The sequence below is a fragment of the Oncorhynchus gorbuscha genome, linkage group LG03 (genome assembly GCF_021184085.1).
Source record: "Oncorhynchus gorbuscha isolate QuinsamMale2020 ecotype Even-year linkage group LG03, OgorEven_v1.0, whole genome shotgun sequence".
NCBI classification, from domain to species: domain Eukaryota; kingdom Metazoa; phylum Chordata; class Actinopteri; order Salmoniformes; family Salmonidae; genus Oncorhynchus; species Oncorhynchus gorbuscha.
In genome coordinates, this window is record NC_060175.1 from 63,294,597 (window position 1) to 63,315,172 (window position 20,576).

The window sequence follows — 20,576 nt, forward strand, 5'->3', positions numbered from 1 at the left end:
AACTTTACCATGGCACAGCTGCATCCATTTTTCTTGCTAGTTTTAATTTTTGCAAATGACATTTTACTTGCAATATTGCTCATCATACCACTTACTTTTCAAATGAAACAGATTTCAATCTTAAACTGAAGACAAAATTAAGGTAGTTAGACAGCTCGATTTGACAGCCGTTTGGAATGTTGGATTACAGATAACATGCATTTCAAGGTTGATTCAACCAGAAGCTGTCTATCAATCAAAAAGCAAACTTCTAAAAACCTGGACATAGACTCCACTCTCACGGTAATAAAAATATTTACCTAAGGTTCCATATACAACTATGGCAAAGTAATCAACGTAAACTATTTTTGTTTGTTTAGCCCATGATTTGGATAGCGCAATCTCATGACATGTTCCATTCACTTGCTCAAAGATCCAAGGAATGTGTTGCAGCTATTTGTAGCAACTAGCTTGCAACTATTGTTGGGAGTTTTCAGCAAAATGATACTTTTGTATCTATAGAAGCCTGAGAAACATTGTAACCAATCGTATAGGTTACAACAACTCGAGGTGATGCATTGTAACAGACAGCTCCAGTTATGGGACACATTCAGCTTGCTTACAATGTTTCCCTCCACAATGTTTAGACCTCACCCTGATCAGCCACTACAATATAACACTCTGTGGTCACCTGATCGCTATCTATTCACTAAATAAAAACCTACAGTTCTACATTCACTACTAGGGAAAGATAAATAGACAATCATTATGATAAGGTGGCACTCAGAATCCTGGGTCTTCGTATCTTGCTAAAGGATCTGAAACGACTCGAAAAGCAAATTGTAACAAAAATCAAAGCACAAATCATTACAATTTACAAAATTCATAAAATACCTTACGGATGTAAGCCTATTTATCTGTAGACACCACGAATACATAGCCAATCTAGCTCTGAATTAATAAACACTTACTACTCAGGGCTCCTGGAAGCTAGGGTGCTGCAAAATTTCTCATTCCAGCTCGGTAAATGGGCGATTGCAGATCGATGTATTAATCCTATAAAACCCAATCTGATCATGAGAAATGTGGGGGAAATGGTTTAAAAACAACACAATATCCTAGTTATTTCATTGTGATGGTATTAATTCAGGAACTCCAACGAACAAAAGCGGCAGCCACTGCTGTACGCCATAGGCGCGTGTGGGCACTTTCGTCAAATAGAGTATTTGTTCTTTGGTGCTTTTGTCGAAATAAGGGCCTAATTTCGACGTGTACCATTATTTTGTGTTTGAGGAAGATGCCATTTCGAAACTCGTTGGACGCCTAGTCAAGTGGCGTCACATTTTCACCATTAAAAGGTAATTCGCTTCCTTTTGTTGTTCTTTTTCTATGTGGCGAATCTAATGATCCGTTTCGCAACTTTTAATATACATCTGGATAAATGTGCACTTTAAAGAATGTCCAAAGACGAAAAACATGGGGGTAAAATAGGCTGTATTACATTTTATTAACACGTCTAAGATCATGTTTTTTTTTTTAATCGTATTTATTTGTGTCATTTGCGAATCTGCCAATATGGAAACGTGAATCATAAAAGGAGGGTTTGCGCCATAAATTTGAATATGAAAAATCATAGATCAGTTCACACGTTCCTGATAGTTTTGACATTGATAATTTGATCAGTCTAGCCTGGCAAAGGGACATTATTTATTAAATATCATAGTGCTACAGTCAAATAAGGAATACCTAGGATAGGATAAGTATTCCCCCCCCCTTTAAGATTTAGATGCACTATTGTAAAGTGACTGTTCCACTGGATGTCATAAAGTGAATGCACCAATTTGTAAGTCGCTCTGGATAAGAGCGTCTGCTAAATGACTTAAATGTAATGTAAATGTAAATAGGTACTGAACAAAAATATAAATGCAACATGCAACAATTTCAAAGAATTTACTGAGTTACAGTTCATTAAAGGAAATTTGTAAAATTAAATTAATTAATTAGGCCCTAATCTATGTATTTAACATAACTGGGCAGGGGCACAGCCATGGGTGGGGCGGGAGGGTATAGGCCCACCCACTTAGGAGCCAGGTCCACCCACTGGGAAGCCAGGCCCAGCAAATCATAATGAGTTTTTCACAACAAAAGGGCGTTATCACAACCAGAAATACTCAGCAGCTTTTTGTTCAGTATACATGTTCATTTTCATTGTTAGGTTAGATTACTCGTTGGATATTACTACATTGTCGGAACTAGAAGCACACGCATTTTGCTACTCACATTGACATCTGCTAACCATGTGTATGTGACAAATAAAATGTGATTTTGATTTGGTCACCATAGGCTATGTCTTTTGGAAAATATGGTTATTATAGGCTCCCGAGTGGTGCAGCAGTCTAAGGCACTGCATCTCAGTGCTAGAGGTGTCACTACAGACGCTGGTTTGATTCCAGGCTGTATTATAACCAGCCCTGTTTAGGAGTCCCATAGGGCGGTGCACAATTGGCCCAGTGTTGTCTGGATTTGGCTGTCATTGTAAATGTTTGTTCTTAACTGACTTGCCTAATTAAAAAAAATATGGCCAATCATATATACATTACAGTAATTTTACACTTATAAAATAGTAATGTTGTAATGTAGGCCAAATGTAATAACTGTAATTTCATCATGGCGCTTAATACCATAATAATAAGTCAGGCTGTCAAAAAGTGGAGGTGTGCTGAATTTTCACTGGAGGACCATTTAAAAATCAGACTTTTCTGGAGAAAAGATATTTAGGAATTAAAATATTTAACGTCAGGAACGGTTTCCACGATGCAGAAAAAGCGTTGTGTCAGTTGGACAAACCTGGGGAAAAAAACAATGTCCATAATATAGTGCACTTTCCCCAATAAAGTGTTAATGGAGATTAAGAAGGGAACCCTTCTTCACATCTGTACAGAAATATGGGTTAATTCTTTAATCTTTACAAAAAATAGCATGAGAGATATTAAATAGATCTAGATTATTGAGTAACAAAGGAGAGACATCAACATCAAGCACAAAATAATGTTTATTTCTCTTTAAACATGTACAGTCTGCGATGAGTGCGCTGACTGGGTTGGTAAGGTAATCTAGTGATACATAGCAGGCAGAAGCAATCCGACACAGAGCTTTAGTGCAAGCCTTCCACAATTACAGGCATATTCAATGAGACAATGTTACTCAGAACTGATAGAAATGCAATGATCAGAACATGCATTATTCTCTATTCCTCAGAGAACCACATCTGCTCTTTACGATCAGTTTCTATGGATCTGCTCACTAAGTGTAACAGACAGGGAGGTGTAGCAGTAAGCAGTAAGTCAGTAAGCAGTAAGTCAGATACAACGAGTAACAGAGAACAGAAATCTCTTACTACTGCAAGTATTTCACCAAAGCAGACAACTCTGCATTATATCCTATAAAAAGTTCAATTCAAACCGAATTGATGGAATAATATACACCGACGTGAAATCCCAGAACAGTTAAACAAAATATATTAATGACAGGAAAACTGTACAATTCACAGCTTGGCAGGACTGGGGTGCTGCAACCTTTCACTGGTGTGGTGGTGGTGGCTGTGACATTTCTAAATGGCTGTATAGTAATGATAATCACGGCTGTATGGAAAATAACAGACATGCTCTTCAGTGGTCAGGAGGATAAGGGGCGGGAAGGTGTATAGGTGTGTTGGAACTGATATTATAGGCTATAGTTAAAGCACTGGGCATGTTGTGCAAATCAAGTATCCATCTGGAGTTTACATGCTTAATTCTGAACAGAGAAATCAAACACTCAAAACAATACAGAAAAGCAAGGCTATCATCAATAACCACCTAGGAAATGATACATCATTTATTCATTTCAACAAGGCAATATAATAACACTGCTTGACATGAACATAATCTCATTGAGAAAACAACTCACCCTCTGACAAAGGTTTTATTACTGGAGGGACTCCACTGTATCATCATGTGTGCAGATAAAACACACATCAGTGGATCCACCTCAGACACACTAGCAGCATCAAAATCAAGCTTAGAAACATAAAACAATGGCAATAATTTAGACAAGTAAATAATAACTGGTGATTGCACTAAAGAAATCCCATAATGTGCCTAATAAAAGGAGAACCATGTTCTTGCCCCAACAGAAAATATTTAGCAGTTGTAACTGCTGTTATCATTTTCAATGTGATTTGTAACTTAGGTTCAACTAAACGGCAACAAAAGAAACTAGCTCCTGTTGCAGGTTCCTGGGTAAGGCTTGTGGGAAGGCCGCTACGAAAGCTAGGTGGATAGGTGAAATTGCACTAAGTCTTGCTCGGCAAACCTGCCTCTGCTACATTCTGAGCTGGACACTACGGGTTCCCCTCATTCTATAAATATAGAATGAAAATTAAATTGGTCCACCCACTGGGGAACGCTAATTCTAAGAATTCTAACTATGCCTAGGACACTACCCACTGCCCAATGAGAGAGCTTTGACTTTTAAAAATTGTACATCAACTGTCTGTTCCCACAGGGCAACTGTACATTTCACCTCTATGGCGTTCTAAATGTCACAGGGGTGGGGAGCAAACAAAGATTAAAAACATGATTTTATTACTTGAATAAAAGCATATACTGTGTTAATAGTGCAGTGCTACAAGGGCATTCAATTGTAAACCAAGAAAAAAATAAAAATAAGACACAAAGCCACCGCGAAATAAAATCTCTTGGTTGCGGAAAGAAAATGCGGACAGAAAAATCAATGTTCAAGGCACTACACTCCTTCAGAGAACTTCACTTTAAAATACAGGTCTCCTAACCCTATCATCTTAAACCATTGAATTTTGATTTCTAATGTAGTGTTTTAAGGTTGACAAAACATTAGTAAACAAAAATCTATCTGAAAACATGACTACTTATCGTTTATGACGGATTTGGTGAAAACATCACATTTGTGACCGCTGATATTATAAAGTATGGCTGTGAGTTTAGACAAGACCAAAGCTAAAAGCAGTAGGTACTCAGACACACACAGAACATTTATACTGTACACACGTATACATACACACAGGAAAACTCCCGGTGCTGTATAAAGTATATTGACACACACACTGGATATTTACAAGCTCACAGGCTATTTACACGTGTGTTGCTCTTTAATAAAGCATCAAACCACAATCTGAGAAGAGTGGAGCAGGATTATCCTGCATATAGAAACACTGGAGGGGGTGAGTAGTACAGTCAAGTAGGGACCAGATGCTCCAACACATAAGAGTCGTTCCATGTCATTTCAGCAAGCCATGACACCTACCATCCCAGATTGTTCTGAAATACGTTCTATAGTTAGAAACCGATAAGATCAGCATACCCGCAACACTATTTTGTTAATAAAAAATTATCTCTGCGAAATTAAGCAAATTAGCCCTTTTTAAATTAATAGGATTCACGTAATATTCAATACATATAGTACCCAACATCCGATTTGGACCAAACTTCTAACTATCATTGAGTAAGACATGAAGAATCCAATAACATGGTCACCCACAGACCCCCCCCCACACCAATGTCTGACAAGTAGTATGTTGCTTCTTCATCCCATGTAATGTATTCCTTGTGAATCTGTTCAGAGAAATTAGCCATTGAAGTAGCTTGTATTACTTACCACAAATTGTGAAAGTACCAGCATTTTCCCACTAGATGCCGCTGTTCTTGCTACTGCCATACCCTTTATCAATTTTGCTGGTTTCTCGTGTTTATTAAATGGATCACAACATTTTCTTTTGCAACTTTGGGTAGAACAAAAACAGCTCATGATGAAAATAGATTGTGTGGTCATCCTTCAAGCCAGTCCTCCATGAAAGCAATTCAGTTTGTCCTTCTCTTAGAAACCTAATGCTTCAACCTATAACTCTTCTTGAATAGTCCAACAAATGGCAGCCCCCTGAGAGGCCTGTCCTTATGGTGCAATATGAAGACTTTTCCTACAAGCCCAAAACTTGAGAAACTGTCTGGTGATGCAAATGTGACAATCCTAATAAAATATTAAACCATTGCACTTGTATGTTAAAAAATAATACTTTTAGAAAACATCTCTATGTAGTGTGATAAGTGACATTTACCATTACAACCCAACACCATACAATTGCAAAACACTATGTTTAGGACTTTCACCATTAAAGACCATTCGAGACCATGACATTGAAACCATTAGAACCGCTGTAGCCTAATGATTTGCTTGTTCAACCGGAATGACCTAACTAATCTTAAACGTTTTTTTTAACGGAATAAACCACACAGACGGGCTGTTTCCTGGACACAGATTAAGAGAAGGACAAACAATTACATTAATGGAGGACTTTGCTTGAATTGTGAGGATTTCCATGCAATTTATTTTCATCATGAGCAAAAGCTATTGGTTTTCTACAAAAAGTTACAAAGAAAATGTTGTTATCCCATTTAATAAAAGACAAGAGACCAGCAAAATTGATTAAAGGGTGTGGCAGTAGCAGAAACAGTGGCATCTAGTGGGAAAAACAGAGTACTTTCACACTAAATCGATGGTAAATGGGGCGGCAGGTAACCTAGTGGTTATAGCGTTGGGCCAGTAACCGAAAGGATCCCCGAGCTGACGAGGTAAAAATCTGTTGGTCTGAACAAGGCAGTTAACCCACTGTTCCCCTTTAGGCCGTCAATGTAAATAAGATTTTGTTCTTAACTGACTTGCCTCATTAAGTAAAGGTTAAATGTAAAAAAAAGGAATATAAAATTCAAATAATGCAAGAGACTTCAAAAGGCAAATTTCTGTGAAAAGGGGAAAAAAACTGTCACCAGATTCACAAGAGTCCGTGGGTGGCTTTTGATCATTTTATTGTATACCACGTCTTACTAATTCTCATGAAGAATTATGGTCCAAATCGGATGTTAGGTACTATTTTTTATTGAAGATTATATGAATCATATACATTTAAAATGGCACATTAGCTTAATTTCTCAGAGATCAAATTATATCTCAAAAAACATTTTCAGGAATGCTAATATCAGGTTTCTAACTACAGAAAATATTTCAGCACAATCAGATGGTGGGTGTCGAAATCATCTTTCTTGTGCTTTGAGGTGGAATGACCCATAAGCCATTTGTTGGAGCATTTAATTGTGTGGGCCCTACTTTACTCTATTTTACAATTGTAACCCTGGAGTGAGAACCAGGGGGGACAGAGTGGAGTTAGGATAGCAACACAGGATTAGTTAAAACGTGTTAGTCAGGCAGTCCTGATGTGAGTGTGCTGGGATAGAGGGGAACATCTGGGGGCAGTCTATTGAACATCAGGGGCGATGGGGTAAGATAGGGGTTTAGTGGGTGCAGGGAGGTGCTAGTTGTCACTTTAGATAATCCTGGTGTTGGGGACGTTCTCAGGGCTGTGCAGGGTCAGGGGGTAGGCCTGCACCCCTGGGTTGGCCATGGTGGGGTAGGGCATCCCTCCCGCTGCCCCAATCATCCCCACAGGGCTGGGCATACCAGACCACTGCTGGGGGTATAGGGGGCCGGGCACCACCCCTCCGTAGGGGCCTGCTGGTACCATGTACCCGGGCTGGAGCATGGCAGAGGGGTTGGTGCTCAGGGCAGTGGGCATGGCTGGGCCTAAAGCAGCTGTCAGCGGGCACGACAAAGGCAGCTGGAACTTATTTGGAGGGATGGGACATCTCACCTGGAAGAACCAGAGGGGATGTTTAACATTACACGGACTTCTGTCACACGATCAGGTAAAGAGAGCGAGAAGGGATGCAACTCCCAAAAGTGTTTCAGACTGGTGATAGTCTTTAGACTTTTGATGTGTTTCTCTGTGCCAATTACCTCCTGCGTGGCTCCTCCCAGGGGCGCGGCTAGACCCTCCAGGTCCTGCATGCGTCTCTGCTGTTTTATCTGGTTCAGAGAGGGCCGCGGCTGTGTGGCCGCCAGCGTCTCCTTCGTCCAATCATCTACCAACTTGTGCAGGTCATCCGTGAAAGTACCTGGTTTCTTGTTGTTGCTGTTGTTTGTCTGGGCCTGAGCTAGCAGCGTCATTGGTTGAGGAGATGGCAAAGGATTGGGGACAGCTTCTGGCTGTTGCTGATTGGATGCCGTCTGAGTCGCACTGGCGCCGTGAGAAGACCCTAGAACACAGAAAGATTTGTAAACTCTGCCCAGTTAAACCCTTCCGATGGAATCGATTGGCTGCGGTTAGTCCTTTCACAGTTATCTATGGCACTTCAACCACCATCAGCCTCTATAGAGCCTGCATATTTATTCAAATATAAAACAGGTCAACTAAAAGTGGACCTTAAAATGTCACTTTGAGTGGTAATTGTTTTGTGGAGAAAGATCAGCTGACAAAAATGTGTATTTGACATGTGATCTCATTCAACTGGTCAGCAAATGTGTAGGTTCTCAAATCTAGCAGCCAAAGGATTACAGCATGGTTGAATCACAACAACCCACCCAACCAACCCCCTTCCACCACCACAGTAAGACAAACAGAAACCATTAATGCTAATACAAACAACCACACGTCACATTATTCAGCACTCAGACATTTAGGACAAACACCGCCATGCACTACCAAAAAAACCTAATAAAATAAATTAATGAAGGTGACACTCCTCGTGCAACAGAGCCCAAACAACACCTATCCAACAACACCTGGCATGTTTTTTTCAGACTGCCAAACTCAACACGTGAATATAAACCAAGGCTGCTCATGCCAACAGAGAGAAAAAGAGAGCGAAGTAGACAGAGAAAGAAGAAAGTAAATACGATAGTTACTACTACTGCGCTCTTTGCCTAGACATAGTCGTTTCAGTGTGGACCCTATAAGAAGGTAAAACAGCACAGAGACAGAAACAGTTAGGCCGGGACACACTGCAGGTCTGTGGACAAGCTGCTGAAAAGCCACACACAGCTATCAAATCAGTTAGGGAGAGAGACAAGAGGAAAAAAGGAGAGGAGGAGAAGGGGGTTTTAAAATCAGTGAGAAGTAATGGGAGTGGGGGAAAGACTCTTTTAAATTGTGCTGTCACTCCAAAAGAAAAGAAAATGTTTGAGGCCTAGAAAACAAAGAGAAGCCTAGGCCCTGGGTATGCTGGTCCACAGTCCAGTACAGGGGGTTTGGTGAAGACCACAGTAAGGTGGGGCATGTCAACACTGTCATAGGTCACTCAGACCTTCCTATTATATGGTCCTAGTAACCCTGTCATGTCCTATTTTCATGTCTAGAACGTTCCTTTAAAAACGTACTTGCAATAAGTAATTGTTTCAGTAATACTTTCAATATTTCAGGCTCCTTTTTCTTCAGTTTGTACACGGTATGTTAAATGTTACAATGGATGGCAATATTGAAAGTAAAACTATACTGTTTGCATATAATCCTTTTAAATGAGTAAACACACAAATTAGTGAATGATCCATGCTGTAAGTAGTAGAGTAATGAGATCCCTGAAGCTCATTTCTAAACATAGAACAGTTCAACTACCAGTAAGTACAAGAATACCTGTGAAACATAATAAAGGAACCCCAAAAATCTGAACCGAAGAGCACAGAGATACTATAGCCTGAGCACATCAGAGTCAGCGCATATCAAGACATGCAGGAGAAGGAGTAGACAGAAGTAGATCGTATTGATGATACAGCCTTTTTGCAGGAGCCAGTCTCCAACAGTGCCCTGCCCCCCCCGCCTGTCTGCACCATGCACGTCCTCCCAGTCCAAACATGAGAGACTGAGAAAGAGGCACCTCTGCTCTACCACAGCAAGCCTCTATGGAACCTGGCGGGGCTATCAGGGGAGAGCTGGCTTTAGTCTTGGTATACAGAGGGGTTGTAGACTTGAGCTGAAGCGCCTCACAATTAAGGAAGTGAGTAAATTAAAACACACTCGCTCAGGTTTCGGGTCTAGCATAGCCAATCTTTGGAGAAGACAAGCTTTATGACATACACTATGCTTTTGGAATTTGTTTAAAGCCAGAAGCAGTGCACAAAGCGTTGGCATGGAGGGATGTCTAAACCCAGAACAACTTAGGGCTGAGGGGGAGAAAGCTACGAGGACATACAAAAAAGCTGACATATGCTTGTGTTGGGGGACACGGAGGGGGAGGAGGGGAGGATCCACTATCTAAAACACAAAGAAAACAGTCTGGTCGTTAGAAGTGAAATAAAGAGAAGAGAGAGGGATGAGATGAGTGAGAAAAGTAGAAAATAACAAATACAAACAGATGGACAGAGACACGGGTCCACTGAGGAATCTAGCACGTGGCTTGCTACTAGATTTATAGGTCACTCTCTCTGACGTTTGGTGGTATACCGTCCAGCCTGTAAAAATTAATATAAGAGGGAAGAAGAGAAGAAAGAGAGAAATACTTCTGTAAAAGTGCACAGAGACTTGGGATGAGAACCCCCCCACCATTAACAGCCGCAGCACCAGTATAGGGTACAGTCACATGGGCTAAACCAACACCAGGAGACAGCCCTCACATTCACTAAATGGACAAGTTATCACTATGCACTGGTCTAAGATCAGGTTACTTTCCCGAATTCATCCTGACCTTCACCATGAGGACTGTTAAACTGATCTGTGACCAGTGCTTGAAGACAGCTTCCATTGACACCTCAGTAGTCATGCAGTATCGTGGCGGTATTTTGGAAGAAAAATGTGTGATGAGGGGCACCCCCTTTTATATGTTTGCCTAAAAACATTAGCTTTCGATAGACTGACAATCATGACTTTTTTTTCAATGTGCCAGTTTCCACATCCCCTTATGAGACTAATGAGACCTCCGGTTTAGACACATCTTTGAATATTAGAGAGTTTAGAATTCTACAGCAGATTAAGCTGAGTTGTTGGTTGTTCCTCAGTACAAATGGGTGTTTGGGTGTATTTGCATTTGGTATATTGCGTGAATCCTATGTGTGTGTTTGAAGCTTACTAAGCACCAAATGTGTGTGTTTACTCCTCACTGTGGACGTGCACTGTGTGTACTTGTCCTACATGCATGTGCGTGCAGGTACCTTGCCCTGGGCCTACGTGTGTGGCCATGCCTCCACCGTAGATGTTGTCAGAAGAGAACGAGCCCTTGAGAGAGCAGGGCTGCTGGGTCTGGACAGGCTCTGGGGCCTTGCCGGGCCGAGTGCCACTGGTACTGCTGCTGCCACTGGAGCGGGCCGAACCGTCAGACACAATGGAGCTCTTAGCTGGAGAGCCAGACGAGCTCGGTGCGCTCTCACCTTCAGAGAGAAATACTGGATAAGCCACAGAAGCAGCTTTAGGGTGAATTGGTGATTCATTTCTTGTTATTACCACATTTCCAATCCTCCCAATCTTCCTCACTCAGTTCCCCTTTCTCAGGACAGCTCACAAACCCCTTTCTCTCTTCCATTCCCTCCCTCTCTCACAGAGACATGTCACTCTTTTCCTCCTCACCCCACCTTTCACTCTATCCACCACACACCCTTCTACCCTCTTCTCACCACTCTGACACATTTCCCCTCACCGGTGGTGGTGGTGGTATTCAGGTTGTTTTTCAGCTGCTGCACCATGGGGTTGAGCAACTTGCCTGCCTTCAGCTTGTGTTTGCTGACCTTGCGTCTGCGGCCACTAGGGGGAGCAGCGTGCAACAGGCCTACACCAGGCGGCAGGGCTTTCCCCAGCTCTTTATACAGACGCTCTATCTCACTCCTCTGGAACGCCTGCAGCTCAGAGATCTCCTTCATGTGTCTGAGGAGAAAAAAGAGAGAGATTGAGAAAGGGAAAATCTGCATACTACAATGTATTCCATTTCTCTCTTTAACCGGGACAGGAACTGTCATTTATATTGTCTCGTACAATTTTAAAAGTTCACTAACTAGCAGTGTTTAATGGAATACACACCTATCCAGGGCTATGAAGGTTACAATGGTTAATAGTTTGCTATATATCAATGGGTTGACTTAGACCCTTTGTGTGTGTACGACTATGAATGCATATGTGTATACATACTTCTCCCTCAGCCTCTGCAGCTCCTTCCTCATGTCCGCATCCTCAAACTCAGAGTCGTTGTCACTGCTGACATATGATACATGGCCGGGTCCAGGCGGCAGGACGGTGTGGCCATTCGCTACCACGGATTGCCGGCTCGGCGAATCAGAGCTCTGCACACTGCTGCGGCCAGTGCGGCGCAGGAAGGCCACCGCCCTCTTCATGAGCACACTTCCGCTGTGTTCCGGGAGGGCATGAGCCGGAGGCTTGTGGTGGGCAAGGGGAGGGGCTAAACTGCTAGTGTCCTCCTCCCCCGAGTCAGAGTCGAAGTGAAAGGAGTGGTTGGTGGCAGCGTCAGCAGTGTGGGCACGTGGGAGCAGGCTGGGGGTGGCGATGGGGCTAGAGGCGGTGGTGTCCTGGTACAAGTCTGGAGGGGCTGAGTAGCGGTTACTACAGGGGGGTTTGGGGGCGTTTTCCACACCCTCTTCAGCGGTCATCACTGAGAACCTACCCACGACCATACACCCCTGGTCTCGTGGGCTGCCCCCCTCGGCTGCGGCGCGAGAACCCCCCGAACCACTGCGACTTCTGCCCTTCTCTAAACGACGGATGACGTCCGGAGGAGTGGGGATGATCTGGAGAAGGACATAGTGATCAAATAGAATCTGAATAAACTATATAAAATTTAAAAAACTAGAGAGTAAACTGAATAATTCTCAATTAACTGATTTAATAGATCTAAATCTTGAGGACAAACAGTTACATAAAACGTGTTCACTTTAATCAAAGTCAAATGTAGTTTATTGAAGAGAGTTCGTATTCAGAATGTTTGTGTTTGTTTAAGTGAGAGGGATTAAAGTAGATGGTTACCTGAAAGCGGCTCTTGGAGACATAGGAACTGGAACTGCCCACAAAGTCTCTCCTGTTCAACAATCCTTAACAAAATACAATTCAAAGTCAACATTTAAAAAGTAGGAATCACTTTGGGGGTTTATCCTAAATAGTACAAATGAATACTACACAATACATAATATAGCATATAAAATTGTGTTTGTGATGTAATTTACCTGCAGAGTCACTCAGTGTACCCAAACTATCAGTACGCTCAGGAATCTGAGGCTGAAAATGAGAAATAAATATTGAATGAAAAAAACTTGTGAATCAGTCTAACCATTATCCTTCTATGACGCCTGCTTTGTCTAAACATATCGGCGCCCACACACACACACCACTCAACCCACATCAGAGATCAAACTGCCAGCGGTGCAGTGTATAATGGACTATCTGGCCAGCAACCCTGAGCTCTACTTCCTCTGCTAAATGCAGTATCAGTCACACTAAAGGCCAGTGATTACATTCAATCGCTGAATCAATATTACACCAAGGATTCACACAAACACACACCCCTCCATCAGATAAAACGCTGCTGCTGCCCCAATCCGAATATCTGGTGGACACAGACACACAGTGCATCTTTACCAGCACCGCTCCCTTCCTGGAGAGCCCCCCCCCAGAGGTGGTCTGGCAGTCAGAGACAGGGGGAGAGCTGATCCCCTCTGTGTTGGAGCCCTGGAGGTCGGAGGCGGTGCTGGAGGGAGCAGATTGGGCATACTCCTGGTACAGCAGGTTCCTCAGCTTCTCATCCAGAGTCTTGATTGTACGGTCCACAAACTCCACCCTGGGCGGGCCCTCTCCATCAGACTCCCCCAGGCCACAACCACCTCCACTCCCAGACCCCCCAGGTCCATCCTGCTGCTGGGACGCCTGGTGGGCGGGACTCTGGGGCTGTGATGGTGTTCTGGCTCCACCTCCTCCACCCACCATGCTTGGCATGGCATAGGGCTGCTGCAGGACCACTGGCTGGTGGGAGTCCAGGGGAGGGGGCGGATCTCCTGACAGGCTGGCCTCTTGATTGGGTAGACATGAAGTGCCACTCACCCCTTTATGTCCCGCCCCATTCACATCCAGGGACACAGGTGGGACGATGGGGCAGCATGGGATGTCTGTTACCATGGAGATGCAGGGTTCGCTGCCTGAAAGAGAGTCGTGGCGGCCCATGGCAGCAGTTGTAGCACTGGTGCTGGAGGGTTTGGTTCCAGAGGCCTGGGGCTGCTGAACTCTGGCCTTGCCTACGTTGGTGTCCTGAGACTGGGCAGAGCTTTGAGGTGCAGAGGGGCCTGGAGTAGGGGGTGTGGTGGTCAGGGCAAGAACAGGAGTTGGGGCAGACACTGGCGGAGTAGTACTGCAACTGGACCTAGACAATGATGTGACAGGAGCCTCTGTAGGGGAGAGAGGTGAGAAGAGAAGGAGTTAAAGACTGGAGTCAAGGAGATGGATGTCCTGTTGGTGTGTTGCATCATCACTTGTATTCCCCAATCAGAGCTCTGTCAGTTGGAGTGCAAAGCCTACCTTTCACCACAGCCACTGCAGCGCTTGCATTACATAACTGACCCTTACGCACACATACAACACACACATTAGCTCAGACACACACAGACACTAATACACAGCTTTATTCACCCACTCTGCTGTGTGCGTGTGTGTACGTACGTTTGATTGTGTGTACGTGTGTGTATGGATGGTGTGTGTGTGCACCCTTGGTTGTAGTGGTGTCTGATGAAGTCCTCTCTCTGTCTGGCGTGGGCGTCTCGGCCACGGGGCAGATGATGAACCAGCGCTTCCCGGTGTGGAGGACTGCCAAGGACACAGACAAAGAAAAACGCTCATAGATACAGATCTAGTAGCAACAGTAAGATAGCTCTATAGAGAAAGACAGACATGCACTCTATTGCAGATGATCTACACATAGTGTATATGAATTTGTGAGCATCTCTATCAAATTATGTTTAGAGGAAGAGAATGGGGGATAGAGAGATTGATTGAGGGAGATGCAAATATAGGACTGAGGGACGATAGGACAGAGATGTAAAATGAAAGAGCGATTGAGAGCTAGAGAGATATAACCCAGTCATCCTCTAATCCTCCTCTCCATCACTCCTGACCACATACAAATCTACTGAGGCAGGAAATTTGCTGTGTCTGAGGTTCACCAGAGTCACAGAGAGGCTGTAATGTACTATGTAATGTATCTGTAGTGGGTTGGAGAGAAGATTGTATATTAGGGGTCCTGCAAGACCATTTGTTCCAACTTATCTGTTACATGCATCATTAAAACTAATTTGAAGACCATGATTAGTTAATATTCTGTATCGATGTTACAGCTGGGCTAGAGCAAAAGCCTTCACCTTCACACCAGGAGGTAGCGAAGCCCTACCGTTCTGCTGGTACACAAGTTGTGGTGAATTAGGTGTAGCCGTGTTTGTACCCTAAAAAGGGAGAGAATTGTTAGAAATGGCTGGCACTCAAGAGTATAAATTGGAGACAATGAAGCTTGAAAGGGTTCTCTCAACAATGTCACTGTGTTGGCCCCGGCTGACAAATTAGGTTAGCCAAAAGTGTCCCATCAGCAACGACGTTTCTATCTTGGCAGTGGCTGTCCTGCTCACTAGAAGTCGACCGATTAATTAGGGCCGATTTCAAGTTTTTTTCAATCGGAAATCATTTTTTTTTTTTTTACACACACCTGTATTTAATCTTTATTTAACTTGGCAAGTCAGTTAAGAACACATTCTTATTTTCAATGATGGCCTAGGAACAGTGGGTTAACTGCCTCGTTCAGGGGCATAACGACAGATTTTCACCTTGTCAGCTCGGGGGATATAATCTTGCAACCTTACAGTTAACTGGTCCAACGCTATAACCATCTGCCTCTCGTTGCACTCCACAAGGAGACTTTATTTTATTTATTTATCCGTTATTTTACCAGGTAAGTTGACTGAGAACACGTTCTCATTTGCAGCAACAACCTGGGGAATAGTTACAGGTGAGAGGAGGGGGATGAATGAGCCAATTGTAAACTGGGGATTATTAGGTGACCGTGATGGTTTGAGGGCCAGATTGGGAATTTAGCCAGGACACCGGGGTTAACACCCCTACTCTTAAGGATAGGGATTTTTAATGACCTCAGAGAGTCAGGACACCCGTTTAACGTCCCATCTGAAAGACGGCACCCTACACAGGGCAGTGTCAATCACTGCCCTGGGACATTGGGATATTTTTTAGACCAGAGGAAAGAGGGCCTCCTACTGGCCCTCCAACACCACTTCCAGCAGCATCTGGTCTCCCATCAAGGAACTGACCAGGACCAACCCTGCTTAGCTTCAGAAGCAAGCCAGCAGTGGTATGCAGGGTGGTATGCTGCTGGCAGACTGCCTTTTACGCGAATGCAGTAAGCCAAGGTAAGTTGCTAGCTAGCATTAAACTTATCTTATAAAAATGGTTGATGATATTACTAGTTTATCTAGCGTGTCCTGCTTTGCACATAATCTGACTGCGCATACAAGTATCTGACTGAGCGGTGGTAGGCAGCATCAGGCTTGTGCGTTTTGCCAGCAGCTCTTCGTTGTGCATCAAGCATTGCGCTGTTTATGACTTCAAGCCTGTCAACTCCTGTAACCGATGTGAAATGGCTAGCTAGTTAGCGGGGTGCGCGCTAATAGCGTTTCAAACATCACTTGCTCTGAGACTTGGAGTGGTTGTTCCCCTTACTCTGCATGGGTAACGCTGCTTCGAGGGTGGCTGTTGTCGTTGTGTTCCTGGTTGAAGCAAGGAGAGGGATGGAAGCTATACTGTTACACTGGCAATACTAAAGTGCCTATATGAGCATCCAATTGTCAAAGGTTAATGAAATACAAATGGTATAGAGGGAAATAGTCCTACAATAACTACAACCTAAAACTTCTTACCTGGGAATATTGAATACTCATGTTAAAAGGATCCCCCAGCTTTCATATTTTCTCATGTTCTGAGCAAGGAACTTAAACGTTAGCTTTCTTACATGGTACATATTATATTGCACTTTTACGTTCTTCTCCAACACTTTGTTTTTGCATTATTTAAACCAAATTGAACATGTTTAATTTATTTGAGACTAAATTGATTTTATTGATGTATTATATTAAGTTAAAATAAGTGTTCATTCAGTATTTTTGTAATTGTCATTATTACAAATAAATAACAAAAATCTAATAAAAAAAATAAAAAAATATGTAAAAAAATCATCCGATTAATCGGTATCGGCTTTTTTTGGTCCTCCAATAATCGGAACCGGTGTTGAAAAATCATAATCGGTCGACCTCTACTGCTCACTAAGTAATCTTGAGTGTTGGACAATGCAACTGAGACTGGCCACCTGCACCTCTCCCCGATAACTCTGTTACTTCAAAATCCCTCCATCCCTCCTCACCTCTCCCCCCAGTATGACTGCTCCGTGGCTCTGCTGGGGACTGCCCACGTGGTCAGAAATCCTTTCCCCCTCTGTGTCCTCACTCAGCATGTCCTCAGCCTTGTCCACAATATCCTTTAACTGCTCTATAAACATCTCCTTCTCCAGGAACAGGATGAAGTCATTCTCCACCTAACAGACAAAAATAGACACCATCCATCAATGTCAAATCCCCTGAAAAATGTATAATAAACAGTCCCGTCTGGACTGTCCTTCGATAAAAATTGTGCTAGGCCTTGGCGCAGCGGTCTAAGGCACTGCATCGCAGTCCTAGAGGCTTCACTACAGACCCTGGTTCATTCCCGAGCTGTACCACAACTGGCGGTGATCGGGAGTCCCATAGGGCTGCGTACAATTGGCCCAGCGGGTTAGGGAAGGGATTGTCTGGGGCGCTTTACTTGGCTCATCGCGTTCTAGCGACTCCTTGTGGCGGGCCGGGCGCCTGTAGGTTGACCTCGGTTGTCAGGTGAACGCTGGCTTCCGGGGTAAGCGGACGGGTGTTAAGAAGCGCGGCTTGGCTGATCATGTGTCGGAGGACGCATGACTCGACCTTCGCCTCCCGAGCCTGTTGGGGAGATGCAGCAATGAGACAAGATGGAAATTGGGGAGAAAAAGGGGGTAAAATATATAAGAAATCAAATTGGGCTAGGCCTATGTGATGGTGTTTGACACCTGCCTATCCAAAGCACGGCCAGAGGCACCAGTTTTGGAGAAATATTTAGATTTTGGGGGAATGAAACAAAAAATGATTTGCAACTAAATGTGTAATCCACGTACAAAAAAGCATATCGGTCCAAAATTAACAGGGCTGAGGTTTTTAGTGAGAGAGGGGAGTTTTTGCTGCAAAGCTTGTCCGGAGAAGACAAGGTGAGCGCTACCATCAGTTCTGTGTCATGCCAACAGTAAAGCATCCTGAGACCATTCATGTGTACTTCTCAGCCAAGGCAGTGGGCTCACTCACAATTTTGCCTCATAACAAAATGGAGCCGGAGGAGATGGCCGCTGTTTTACAGTCTCCTAATCAATTGTGCTATTATGTTTTTTTTACCGCGATATTTGAAAATTATTTTCTACATAATGTTTCTGCAACCGTATCTTACGGAAGAAAAGAGCTTCTAGATATAATGACAGCGATCACTCACCTCGGCTTAGACAAAGATTTTTTTCAACAACAACAGCAGCAAGCAGGACACACAATATTCTCCAAACACCCCACAGGGCAGACATCCCAATTACTCGCAAAAGGAAGTGACGCAGAGGAAGAAGAGTTGGATGCCTCGTCCGGACCCGCAGAAGGCAACCAGGAAAGCTGCAGTTACCATCAATATTACTCGCCAACGTGCAATCATTGGACAATAAACTAGACGAAGTACGATCACGAATATCCTACCAACGGGACATCAAAAACTGTAATATCCTATGTTTCACGGAATCGTGGCTGAATGACGACATGGATATTCAGCTAGCGGGATACATGCTGCACCGGCAGGATAGAACAGCACACACCGGTAAGAGCAGGGGGGGCGGTCTGTGCAGATTTGTAAACAACAGCTGGTGCATGAAATCTGAGCTAGATTTTACCCGCCTGGAGTATAGAGAGTTCTCAGTTATACTTGTTGTGGCTGTTTATTTACCACCACAGACAGATGCCGACACTAAGACCGCACTCAGCCAGCTGTATAAGGAAATAAGCAAACAGGAAACCACTCACCCAGAGGCGGCGCTCCTAGTGGCCGGAGACTTTAATGCAGGGAAACTGAAATCAGTTCTACTAAATTTCTATCAACATGTTAAATGTGCAACCAGAGGGAAATAAATTCTAGATCAACTGTACTCCACACACAGAGCTCTCCCTCGCCCTCCATTTGGTAAATATGACCACAACTCTATCCTCCTGATTCCTGTTTACAAGCAAAAATTAAAGCAGGAAGCACCAGTGACTTAGTAGATCAAAAATGGTCAGATGAAGCAGATGCTAAACTACAGGACTGTTTTGCTATCACAGACTGGAACATGTTCCGAGATTCTTCCGATGACATTGAGGAATACACCACATCAGTCACTGGCTTTATCAATAAGTGCATTGAGGACGTCGTCCTCACAGTGACAGTACATACCCCAACCAGAAGCCATGGATTACAGGCAACATTCGCACTGAGCTAAAGGGTAGAGCTGCCGCTTTCAAGATGCGGGACTCTAACCCGGAAGCTTACAAGAAATCCCACTATGCCCTGCGACGAACCATCAAACAGGCAAAGCGTCAATACAGGGCTAAGATTGAATTATACCTCACCGGCTCCGACGCTCGTCAGATGTGGCAGGGCTTGCAAACTATTACAAACTACAAAGGGAAGCACAGCCGCGAGCTGCCCAATGACACGAGACTACCAGATGAGCTAACTCACTTCTATGCTCGCTTCGAGGCAAGCAACACTCAGGCATGCATGAGAGCATCTGCCGTTCCGGACGACTGTGTGATCACGCTCTCCGTAGCCAACGTGAGTAAGTCCTTTAACCTTTTTGGGATAGGGGGCAGCATTTTCACTATTAGATTAATAGAGTGCCCAGAGTGAACTGCCTCCTACTCTGTTCCAGATGCTAATATATGCATATTATTATTAGTATCGGATAGAAAACACTCTGACGTTTCTAAAACTGTTTGAATGATGTCTGTGAGTATAACAGATCTCATATGGCAGGCGAAAACCTGAGAAAAATCCAACCAGGAAGTGGGAAATCTGAAGTTTCAGCCCCCATTGAAGATACATGGTGATATTAGTTATGTTTCACTTCCCAAGGCTTCCACTAGATGTCAACAGTATTTAGAACCTGTTTTGAGGATTCTGCTCTAAAGGAGAGGCTCATAACTCTTTGAGTGAGTGGTCTGGCAGAGTGCCACAGCCTCGGTCTGGCGCGCTCATGTGAAAGGTTCCACTTCATTTGTACAGACAAAGGAATTGTCCAGTTGGAACATTAATGAAGTTTTATGTTAACATCGTAAAGATTGATTCCATACCTAGGTTGGCATGTTTGTACAGGCTGTAACGGAACTTTTTGAACTTTTCCTCCGACGTGACCTGAAAACGCGTTTGGATTTGTTTACCAAACGCCCTAACAAAAGAAGATATTTGGACAAAACTGATGGACATTATCGAACAAATCAAAACATTTATGATGGAACTGGGATTCCTGGGAGTGCATTCTGATGAAGATCATCAAAGGTAAGTGAATATTTAAAATGCTATTTCTGAGTAATGTTGA

General features: G+C 43.6%; 1 protein-coding gene across 12 annotated transcripts in view; it reads right to left on the reverse strand.

The window, feature by feature from the left end:
* Positions 1-3,013: 3,013 nt before the first annotated feature.
* The window catches only part of LOC124031679 (serine/threonine-protein kinase WNK2-like), a 136,186-nt gene continuing 118,623 nt past the window's right edge, over positions 3,014-20,576 (reverse strand). For 5 of the 12 annotated variants that reach the window (XM_046343230.1, XM_046343238.1, XM_046343234.1 and 2 more), the window contains 13 exons: positions 17,277-17,447; positions 15,246-15,297; positions 14,567-14,665; positions 13,376-14,250; positions 13,039-13,090; positions 12,842-12,906; positions 11,993-12,606; positions 11,508-11,731; positions 11,026-11,241; positions 10,231-10,329; positions 8,791-8,835; positions 7,843-8,141; positions 3,014-7,696 (listed from right to left, as the gene is read on the reverse strand). In XM_046343230.1, the coding sequence (XP_046199186.1) occupies positions 7,373-7,696; positions 7,843-8,141; positions 8,791-8,835; positions 10,231-10,329; positions 11,026-11,241; positions 11,508-11,731; positions 11,993-12,606; positions 12,842-12,906; positions 13,039-13,090; positions 13,376-14,250; positions 14,567-14,665; positions 15,246-15,297; positions 17,277-17,447 (3,135 nt within the window). In that variant the 3' untranslated portion in view covers positions 3,014-7,372. Of the gene's footprint in view, positions 7,697-7,842; positions 8,142-8,790; positions 8,836-10,230; positions 10,330-11,025; positions 11,242-11,507; positions 11,732-11,992; positions 12,607-12,841; positions 12,907-13,038; positions 13,091-13,375; positions 14,251-14,566; positions 14,666-15,245; positions 15,298-17,276; positions 17,448-20,576 lie in introns of those variants that run through there. The other 7 variants (XM_046343233.1, XM_046343232.1, XM_046343231.1 and 4 more) reach the window with 7 other exon arrangements.